Source organism: Gekko japonicus, unplaced genomic scaffold (genome assembly GCF_001447785.1).
Source record: "Gekko japonicus isolate JY-2015 unplaced genomic scaffold, Gekko_japonicus_V1.1 scaffold131, whole genome shotgun sequence".
Taxonomy (NCBI): Eukaryota; Metazoa; Chordata; class Lepidosauria; order Squamata; family Gekkonidae; genus Gekko; species Gekko japonicus.
In genome coordinates, this window is record NW_015167061.1 from 3,108,698 (window position 1) to 3,119,709 (window position 11,012).

Here is an 11,012-nt window from a genome sequence, read left to right on the forward strand (position 1 = left end):
CCCCCCCCCATACCGAGCTTTTTCTGCCAAATGATGATTAAGTTATGTAAGGAGTTCGAGTGAGGACTCCAGATGAGAAGAGTCTGGGGCTATTTAGTGTAGAGAAAGACAACCCAAGGGGGAGAAATGCTAGCAGCTGATATAATTATGATGGGGGTGGAGAATGCTGACAGAGGGAGCCTTTTCTGTCTCTGACTACTACTGGACACTCGGGAGCTGCCTTAGGGATTCTACAGCATTGGGCGGGCGGGCGGGCGGGGGATTTTGGTAAAGAAGTGTAGAGCAGCCCTGCCTGGGTAGCCCAGACAAGCCCTATCTGGTCAGACCCTGGAAGCTAAGCAGGGCTGACATTTGGGTGGGAGGCCGCTAGAGAATACCAGGGCTGGGAAGCCAGAGGCAGAGAATGTCCTCTGTGCCCCAGTAGGAGTCACCAGAGATTGCCATAGCTTCCAGGCACGGGCCCACACACAAATGCAAAAATACCAAAAATAGATAAATCAAGATGTGTAGCCATGTTAGTTTGACTGTAGCAGCAGAAAAAAGCAAGAGTTCAGTAGCACCTTAAAGACTAACAAAATTTGTGGCAGGGGAGGAGCTTTCAGGAGTCACTGCTCACTTCTTCAGGTACAGCTAGAATGGGAGTCCATCAGTCCTGTTTCTTGGAAAGTGGAGTGACTTCAGATGTAGAATGACATTAGCAGGCAAATGACAATAGCAGGTGAATAACAATAGTAGCCGTGATTGGATTAGGTGAGATATGCAGAGGGGTAATAGGCATGGAGAAATCAGCATTGGTAATGAGACAGGAAACCTAGGTCTTGATTCAGTCCAGGTGGATACATTGTCTTGAGCTTCATTATCAATTGCAGTTCAGCAGTCTCTCTTTCTAGTCTCACTCTGAAATCCTTTTGTAAGACAAGTTCTACTTTTAGATCAGCAGCTGAATGTCCTGGAAGGTTAAAATGTTCCCCCACTGATTTTTGAATGTTGAGGTTCCTAATTGCAGACTGTCCGAATCTCCACACGTTCAATTGAATACACGTTTGTAGCAAAGTAATATTTATTGAAGCAATGAAGAAGCTGGAACACAGGGACTGGAATGACTAAGAAAGCCAGGGCACGGGATAATAAACAGATTCATACAAGCAATAACCAATAACAATGGTTCCCGCTTTCACGGGTACGTTGAAACTCGCGCCTAAAGCCTGAGAATCAACTGCTCCTGAAACTTAAACAATTAATTGCTTCTCATGCTCTAATCAAGCGGCTCCGGCTCCGCACCTGAGACCTTGCAGATAACTACGTTTCAAGCAACACTAGCGTTCATAGAAAGGAATGCATATAACAAGCTGCTGTCTTCATATCACTATAAAGCATGCACAATTGTTTCTAAGCGAACCAGGGATAAACGGGAGGGATTCATGGCATAGGCATGGCATACAAAGGTACACAGAAGTACATAGAACTAATTGGCAGCTTGCTGACACAGACTTATGTCCATTAATTCTTTGTAGAAGGGACTGGCCTGTTTTTCTAATGTAGAGGGTGGAAAGGCATTGTTGACATGTGATGGCATAAATCACATTAGAGCAGGGGTGTTAAACATGTGGCCCGCAGGCCGGATCCGGCCCCTGCAGGGCTGATACCCAGCCCAGGAGGAACTGCTTCCTTCTCCCTGCTTCTCACTACTGCTGCTGCAAAGGGGGAAGGAAAAGGAGATTTTTCTGACAAGCCCTCCTCTGCTGTTTACTTTGAGACTTGAGCGCGCTCTCTCTCTCTCTCTCTCTCTCTCTCTCTCTCTCTCTCTCACACACACACACACACACACACACACACATTAAAAAAGGAAGGGGGGCAGGAAAGAGATGCATCTGGAATAAGGGGAGTTAAAGGGAAATTATTTTGGCTTATTCTGAAAAGTTTTTTTAAAAAAAGATTAGATTTCTCTTTGCCTATCTGGGATTTTCTTTCAAAAAGAAAGATTATGAATTGCAAAACTTTGATTGGATTCCATGGCTTAATGACTGGAAATAGATGGCTAAGTAAAAATTAGTGTATAGTTCCATATATTCCAGCTGAACATGTGGTCCCCCTTCTCTCCCCTCCCACCTCACTGGTTGCCTTTCTTCACATTAGTTCCCCTCTTTGCTTTTTAGACTTTTTATCATCATCACTAGCAGTGAGTGGATTTTGTCCAGTTCACTTGGAGAGCCCCCTTTCCAGTTCCAACAGATGAAAAAAAATGATAATAAAAGAAGCCCAACAGCACAGCTTGCAATTTTTATTAGTAGAAGGGAGCAAGAGTCCAGTAGCACCTTAATGACAAACAAAATTTGTGGCAGGACATGAGCTTTCATGAGTCACTGCTCATTTCTTCAGATACAGCTAGAATGGGAGTCCATTTGTCCTTATATCTTGGAAGACTGGAGAAGAGCGAATGTTGTCCCAGTCTTCAAGAAGGGAAAAAAGACGGACACAGGAAATTACAGGCCTGTCAGTTTGACATCAATACCTGGAAAAAGTCTAGAGCAGAATATTAAACGCTCTGTCTGTGAGCACCTTGAATGGAATGAGTTAATTGGTAGTAGCCAGCATGGGTTTATCAAGAATAAGTCATGCCAGACCAACCTTATCTCCTTTTGTGACAGAGTTACCAAAATGGTTGACTCTGGCAATGCTGTGGATATAGTGTATCTAGATTTCAGTAAAGCATTTGACAAAGTTTCTCATGATATCCTTGAGGATAAGCTGGTTAAGTGTGGGGTGGATGGTACAACCGTTGGATGGATTCATGGTTGGTTCAAAAATCGTACCCAACGAGTGCTCGTAAATGGCTCTGCGTCTACGTGGAGGGAAGTCTCGAGTGGAGTGCCGCGGGGCTCGGTCCTGGGCCCGGTGTTCAATGTTTTTATAAATGACCTGGAGGAAGACATAGAGGGGATGCTTATCAAATTTGCAGATGACACGAAGTTAGGTGGGATTGCTAATTCTGAAGAAGACAGAGTCAGGATTCAAAATGATCTAGATAGGCTGGAACACTGGACTGAGAAAAATAAAATGAATTTCAATAGAGGTAAGTGCAAAGTCCTACACTTGGGTAAAAAAAATCAAAGGCACAGATATAGAATGGGAGGGACTTGGCTTGACAGCAGCACATGTGAAAGGGACCTGGGTGTTCTGGTTGATCACAAGCTAAACATGAGCCTGCAGTGCGATGTGGCTGTGAAGAAAGCTAATGCAGTCTTAGGATGCATTGACAGAAGCATTGTGTCCAGATCAAGGGAGGTGGTAGTTCTGCTCTATTCTGCTATGGCCAGGCCTCACCTGGAGTACTGTGTCCAGTTTTGGGCACTACATTTTAGGAAGGATGTTGACAAGCTCGAGCGTGTCCAGAAGAGGGCAACCAGGATGGTGAGAGGGTTGTAATCCAAGTCTTATGAGGAAAGGCTGAAAGAGTTGGGTATGTTTAGCCTGGGAAAGAGAAGGCTTAGAAGGGACATGATTGCAGTCTCAAATATTTGAAGACCCAGCAACATCAGCCATATCATCTCAGGTTCATATTCCTGCTCTTCCTCTAATGTGATTTATGCCATCATGTGTCAGCAATTCCCTTCCACCTTCTACATTGGACAAACAGGCCAGTCCCTTCTACAAAGAATTAATGGACAGGAGGTTGACAGCAACATTCAGAAATCAGTGGGGGAACATTTTAACCTTGCAGGACATTCAGTTGCTGACCTTAAAGGAGAACTTCTCTTACAAAGCAATTTCAGAGGGAGACTAGAAAGAGAGACTGCTGAATTGCACTGGGCCAAGTATTAGTGCTGGAGAAGCAGAATATAATGCAGCTGCAGGAAATGCTGCTTATTTATGTATTATTTATTTATTGAATTTATACCCCGTCCTCCCAGGCAAGGCCGGCTCAGGGCGGCTTACACAAATAGCATATATAATTTACAATTAAAAATTTACAGTTAAAACCTTACTAAAACCATCTAATATAATAATCCTTATGTTGTTTGGAAATGGCTATTGCTTGTCCATGGACCCTTCTCGCAGTCGGTTCGTGGTCTTTCCTTCAGGCTGCTGCTTTTAGTGACACCAGCTGTTGGTGGTGGCTCTGTGATTGAAGGCCTGCTGGAAGAGCTCCGTTTTACAGGCCCTGAGGAACTGTACAAGGTCCCGCAGGGCCCTGATCTCTGGGAGCTCATTCCACCAGCTTGCCATCTTCACATTGCTCAGAAGATGGCTCCGTACCTCAGCCTGGCCAGTGTGGCCACAAGTATCCATACCACAGTAAGATAGACTACTGTAATGCATTCTGCATGGGTCTGCCTCCCAAGCCAACTCCAGCTGGTATGGAAGGCCAGAGCGTGTTTACTGCCAGAGCTAGGAGGAGCATCCATGTCACCCCCATTCTGCAGTCACTTCTTTGGTTACTGATCAGCTATTGGGTTACGTGAATGAATGAAACTTGTTGTTGTACAGTCGCACAGTCGAGTCCGACTCTTCGCGACCCCATGGACCAGCTCCCGCCAGGCCTTCCTGTCTTCCGCTGTCCTCTGAAGTTGGCTCAATTTCATGTTCGTTGCATCTTTGACACTGTCTAACCATCTCATCCTTTGCCGTCCCCGTCTTCTTTGACCTTCAATCTTTCCCAGCATCAGGGTCTTCTCCAGGGAGTGCTCCCTTCTCATTGGGTGGCCAAAGTATTTGCGCTTCAGTTTCATTAGCTGGCCTTCCAGGGAACAGTCAGGGTTGATTTCTTTTAGGATTGACTGATTTGATCTTCTTGCAGTCCAAGGGACTCTCAAGAGTCTTCTCCAGCACCATAGTTCAAAAGAATCTATTCTTCGGCGCTCGGCCTTCCTTATAGTCCAACTACTGTCTACTTATTTAAGTCCTTATAGGGGGATTAGACAGATTGATGAAGGAAACGGCCCTCAGCAGTTACTAGTTACTGATGACTAAAGGGAACCTCCACATCTAGAGGCAGTCAGCCTCTGAGTCCCCAGTCCTAGGAGACAACCTTGAGAGGTAGGGCTTCCCTTCTAGGCCCTGCTTACTGGCATAAGGCGGGAGGCCGGACTCAATGGACCACCGGCCCTCTTCATGTCCTCCCAGGCCTCCCTTCATGGCCCTCTTCATGTCCTCCCAGGCCTCCTGCATGGTCTTCCCTCCTCAAGAAGAATGGTCTCCAGGCATCCAGGGAGGGGAGCTTCACTGAAACGCCTCTCTTCTCTATTCCTATGCCGTAAATGGATGGTCGGGCTTTAATCGGGCTTGTAGGTCTTAGCAAGCATGTGGCTTAGTGGAAGAGCCTCTGTTTTGCATGCAGGAAGTCCCAGGTTCAGTCCCTGGCGGCATCTCCAGTTAAAACGGCCCAGGCAGTAGGTGATGTGAAAGACCCCTGCCTGAGACCCAGGAGAGCCGCTGCCAGTCTAAGTAGACAATACTGACCTTGATGGACCCTGAGGGTCGGGTTCAGTATAAGGCAGCTTCGTGTGTAAACAGGTCACATTAAGGCTTCAGTTATTGCCTTCCTTGGTCACTGAGGCTTGAGGATGACAAAACATTTCTACCCAAACAGACAGCGTAGGACATTCAGTAAACAACGCAGTAAGGCTAGGATGACAGAATTAGAGAACGATGCAGTCACTGCGTTGGTTACCAGTCAGTTGCCCAGTTAAGTTGAAGGTGCTGGTAATCACCTACAAAGCCCGTAATCCCCTTGGTCACACATACCTGCAGGGTGGCTGTAGATAGCTTTCTGTTTGCATTGTTTTCTGAACGATGTTCTGTATTTGATATGGTTGTGTTGCCTTACAGGAAATAGACCGGCGGCTGGAAAAGAAACTGAAAATCACGCAGAAGGAGAGGTGAGGCTACCCTGTATTCCATCAGACCCAAGGCCCAATTCCGAGTGGGACGAGCTGTGTTAACAGCCTTAATGACTGCTACAGCGATCTGGCCTGAGAGGGCACTGACATGGCAGAGTTGTGGGCAGGGAAGGGGTCTTGGGTTTGCATTGCCTTCTAGGACCAAGTTGAAATAAAACCTGAAGGGGAAAAAGGCCAAAGGAGCTAAGTAGATTCCCACCTCGCCAGTGGGAGGCTTGTTTGTTGGGGCAGGGGAGCAGGGTTGGAACCTGGTCTGGGTCGCAGTGCTCTCTCTTTCAGCCCGGTCCATTGTGCAGGCCGGCTGGCAAGCTGAGGAATGGTCCAGGCACGGTGAAGAACAGCAGCTAGGTGGGGGATCCCAGGCAGGCCAGCACCGCAGCTCACCCCACCCCCCACCCCGCTGGTATTTCTTGCTTTAGGGGGACTTGCCTGCATTTCTCTCCCACTGGGTTCAGGTGTGTGGGGCTGGGGGCAGCCCTTGACTCACTCTCTTAACTCTCCCTTGCACTGCAGTGTAAAGAGGGGAGGTTGCTGGGGGCGGAATGCCAGGAGAGACCTTCTTCCGATGCGTGCCGTCCGTTACTTCTTGCCAAGAACCCGCCTCTGTGCAACTGGTCTGCATATTCTGTGCCACTAGCAGTAAACTCTCTCCCTCCCTGATCCTCTTGACAGCGGGAAGTCCAAATCTCCCCCCAAAGTGCCGATTGTCATTCAGGACGACAGCCTTCCCTCGGGTCCCCCTCCACAGATTAGGATCTTAAAGCGGCCCACGAGCAACGGGGTGCTCAGCAGTCCTCACTTGGCTAACCGTCCGGCTTTCCCGGTGAAGTCGCTGGCCCAGAGGGAGGCGGAGTATGCGGAGGCCCGGAAGCGAATTCTAGGCAGCGCGAGTCCGGAAGAGGAACAAGACAAGCCCATCCTCGACAGGTGGGGACCGTGGGAGGTGGGGGCTACTGCTGCTTGGGCCAAACCCAGGAGAGGTGCCACGGCACTGCAGGCTTCCCACTGCCGGGCCCCACGGCTGTGGGCGACACTTGGCCCAGTCTCATCCACACCACACCCTGGGCGTGCGTGTGCTACCGGCTGCCTGTGCGTCATCATGTGACACTCCTCCCAGGCAAGCATAGCGGCCATGGTAGCGTGGCTTGACATCTCCTCATCCGGTTACTCGTTTGGGACCACAGAGATGTTGGGAAGGCGGGAAGGGTGGTCCTTCCCTTGGCAAGCCACGTGGCATGGCGGCTGACTGCCAAGGAGCAGAGTAGCGATGGCATCGTGAGGAAGTGTTCCCAGAGGGAAAGACATCTAGTCTTGTGCCCCGCCCTTCCTGATGGAGGAGGAGGAGGCAGCAGGGTTCCCTCTCAGCCAGCCTCCCTCCCGCAGCAGTTCAGACGCTTGAGGCAGGCGCCAGAGACAGCTGGGCCATTCTCCCCACACTTTCTGGCTGGAGGCCCTCGACTCCCTAGGTAGGCAGTTAATTATCCCTCCTATGCCAAGGGAGGAGGGACTGATTGTGGCTCAGTGGTGGAGTATCTGCTTGGCATGCAGCATCTCCAGGTAAAAGGACCCCCCCCCCCCCCCCCGAGACTGTGGAGAGCAGCTACCAGCTGGAGTAGACAGTATTAATCTCGAGAGATCAGTGGTCTGACTCGGCAGAAGCAGCTTCACGTTGGGGGAACTAGGCAGATTCCTGTAAGAGCGGCCCATCGGTGACTGGGGGGAGCCCCACTCCCGGAGGTGTAGGGCCTTTCACTGAACACCAGCATTAGGAAGCAGCCAGAGGAGAAGGCCGCGGCCTCTTGGCCCTGTGCCAGAGACGGGGTGCTGGACCAGAGCAGCCGGGCTCCTCGAATGTCCTGAAGGAGCATTTCTGTTTCCTTTGGATCCCGAGGGCGGGGGGGATGGAGAGGGGCAGCTTGGTTGGCGAAGGGTGATGGTGTGCTCTCCTCCTGCAGGCCCACGAGGATCTCCCAGCCGGAAGATGCCAGACAGCCCAGCAACGTGATCCGGCAGCCACTGGGTCCAGACGGCTCCCAGGGCTTCAAGCAGCGCAGATAGGCATGGGTGGCCGACTCGGCAGCTCGGAAGCAGGGTTGTCCCCCGGCCCGGATTGCGCTACCGCGAACGCGGACAAACAGACTGGAGCAGGGGGACCTCCTCCCCCCCAGGGTTCCTTGCACTGTGACCCCCTCTGCTCTGCCGACTGTGCCCTTCAGCCCCCTGCACTGTGACCCCCGCTTCACCCACTGCGGTTGGTGCACTGAAGAGGGCCGTCCCAAGCCCCTGCCCCAGGGAGTGGGGAGCAGGGCAGGCGTCTCCACTGAGCGCAGGGCCGGCACCAGCAATAAGGACCGCCGCTTCGGCAGACAGGCCTGGCGGGGACTGGAGGCGAGAGGTGGGGGCTGCTGCTTGAACCGTGCATGTTTGTCCATGTTGCTTTCGGGACAAATTCTGTTCACGCGGGGGCGGGTGGGGTGAGTGCGCAGGTGGTTGTTTGCTTTTTGGGAAATGGATGGTGTTGAAGCCAAAAGTGCATGAGAAGAGGCAGGGGGGGAGGGGAGTTAGGCTTTTAACTTGTTTCTCTGAGAAGGGGTAGTCCGTAGATTGTTAGGGGGGGGAGAAGCTCCATGAGGAGCACATGCTGGGGCCGACGGGTGGGACGTGGTGCGCTTGATCCGCATCCGGGCCCCCTCTGCTGCTAAGCGAGTGGAATGTGGGGTGCGGCTAAGCCACGCCCCTACCCAAGGCATGCCCGCGGCTCTTGCCTTGAAGTACCTGAGCTGGTATCAGCCTTACCGGGGGGGAGGGATGAAAGGGAATGCGCCTCGTGCCCCTCTTCAGGAGAGGGGAGAGCCAGCCCTGGCCTGCTGGCGCTGCTGCCAGGCAATGGACTGGGGGCGGGCGCTGGGGCCGCAGGGACTGTGGGCGAGGAACAAATGGGTTGAGTCCCGTGGCCATTTTGGGCGATGCTTGCGCTGGCCAGGCAGGTCAGGGGGCGGGCTGGCTCGTGGCCCTGTAGCTCCGAGGGGGAGGGCCTGGTTCTGGACGCGGTGACTTCCCTCCGGAAGGCACAGTGGGGTTCACAGGATAGTAGGAGGCAGCATTCCTCCTCAGACAAAGTGGATGCAGGTGATCGGCAAGACTCCTGGCAGGAATTGGTCGCTTTGGCTTTAGTCTGTCCTAGACAGAAATGGTGGGCTTTCCCTTTACTGTAACAAGAAGACCCACCCCTCCCCTCCCCTCTGGAATTTCCCCCTGAAAGCTGGGGGCAGATTCCTCTGGGGTGGTGGCAGGTTCCTGCAGCACCCATTGGCTGGGCCTTCCCTTGACCTCTCTAGCAGCCATATTGGGGGTTTGGGCTCTAGGCCCTCCCCAGCACCACCTTCCAAGTGATCCTGGGCTAGCTGGTTTCACCACTGTGTTTCCAGAGTCTGCCTTTTTGTGTCTGGTTTCAGAAGATGCCGCAGGTGTGGAAGGGATGCCCCCACTTAAGCTTGCAGTGAATGTCAGGCTCTTAAGCTTCTTCTCTTCGACTGGAATGGAAGTGGAACTTTGCCTGAGTCGGGTCATGTGGGGTCGGGGCGAGGGGAGGAGTCTCTTTGTACGTCAGATTGAGACATGTACAAAAATATTGCAAAGCAAATAACTGGTTGAGGAAAATTAATAATAATAAAACTACCTGTGTACAAAAAGCGAAGACGTGATTGACCATCGCTGTTTCCCTGGAGGCCCACTCTGCCCTCTTCTGCTCTTTCGGCTGAGTCCTCTAGGCCAGTGGCTCGTGTGAACCCCCTCCTCTTGGAATGACAGTGGGGGGCTGAGATCGAGGGCGGTTGGGTCACTTTGATTTTTGCATCCCCTTCCTCCATCCTCCTTTCTGCTCCAGGCCTCCAGCTTTTTCAGAGGGACAGTCGTACCTCCCAGGTAGGGTGGGGCAAGGGGGAAGTGGGTGGAAGAGAATGGGGCCAAGAAACCTCCAAAGGGAAGAAGGGGAATAACGGCGTAAGCAATAATGGGGTCAGTCACCATGCCTTTCCTTAACTCCGTTTTGGGCTGGGCAACATCCTCTCCGGCTGCCTGTGGCATCTGGACAGGCCCCCTCCCCTCTGCTCACAGGTGAAGCACACGGCCCTGTTGCTGCCACCGCCACGAAAGGCAGTGAGGGATGTCGCTTCTCTGCCCATGTAGCCATACTCACCTGAGGGCCCTGGCTGGCCTGCAGGCGGGCAGACAGGGTCCCTCTAGCTGTCTGCCACCCAGAGCCCCTTGGGGTGGACGCCGTCCTGTTCAGCAATCAGTGCTGGAATCAGTTCAGAGTCCTCTTAGGGCGGGGGGGGGGCTTGTTCTTAGGGGCACTTTAGAGTGTGTGTGTTTACACATGACAAAGGAGTGGCCACATCGGCCCATGACCGTCCTAAATATGCAGAGAAACATTTTATAAATTGTATTTTAAATAAATGTGTTAACTTTTAAATATGCAGCCTCATGGTTATTCCTCTCCCCACTGCTCCTGTGAGTCTGAAAGAATACCTGGTTTCCGTAGGACTAACTGGCATTCTCTGCGGGGCTTGACAGAGTAGAGCAAGTGCCAGATTTCCCCTGGGGACAGCAGCCACAAAGTCCTGTGCCACCTGAATGGCTCCAGTGGGTTAGGGTCCAACAGACGCATCAGAACAAATTTAGGGTCCAGTCGGGGCACCTTTAAGACCAACAAACATTTATTCAAGGTATGAGCGTTCATGTGCAAGGCACACTTTTTCACGTGCACTGGAATGGTAGAGGAGGTTCTAAACTTGTCTATATCTGCCAGTGAGTTTGGGAATAGTGCACTGCCCCTGGGCTTACTGTTGGTTGGTGGGCCTCATGCCTGGCTTCCCCCGTAATGATGTGTGCTGAAAAAGCTGTAACTGGTAGTCCATGGTGAGCGGATGCTGCTGCCGCCGTTGTTGTCAGGAGGGTGGGGGGTGGAAAAGATCCCCCTTCCATTGCTCACGTGGTGCGGCTTCGGTGGCCAGGTGTTGCCTGCCTGCCCGCCAAGGCCCGGCCACCCTTCAGAGTGCCAGCTGCTCCCAGCCCACTTGGCATCCTGCCTAGAGGTGCGGGTTGTGTCAG

At 52.0% G+C, this 11,012-nt stretch overlaps 1 protein-coding gene across 1 annotated transcript in view; it reads left to right on the forward strand.

Moving 5' to 3' along the window:
• The window catches only part of SZRD1 (SUZ RNA binding domain containing 1), an 11,543-nt gene extending 1,221 nt beyond the window's left edge, over positions 1–10,322 (forward strand). Inside the window, exons 2-4 of the mRNA XM_015412634.1 lie at positions 5,830–5,879; positions 6,573–6,827; positions 7,856–10,322. Coding sequence (XP_015268120.1) covers positions 5,830–5,879; positions 6,573–6,827; positions 7,856–7,958 — 408 coding nt within the window. The 3' untranslated portion in view covers positions 7,959–10,322. The remainder of the gene's footprint in view (positions 1–5,829; positions 5,880–6,572; positions 6,828–7,855) is intronic.
• Positions 10,323–11,012: the final 690 nt, after the last annotated feature.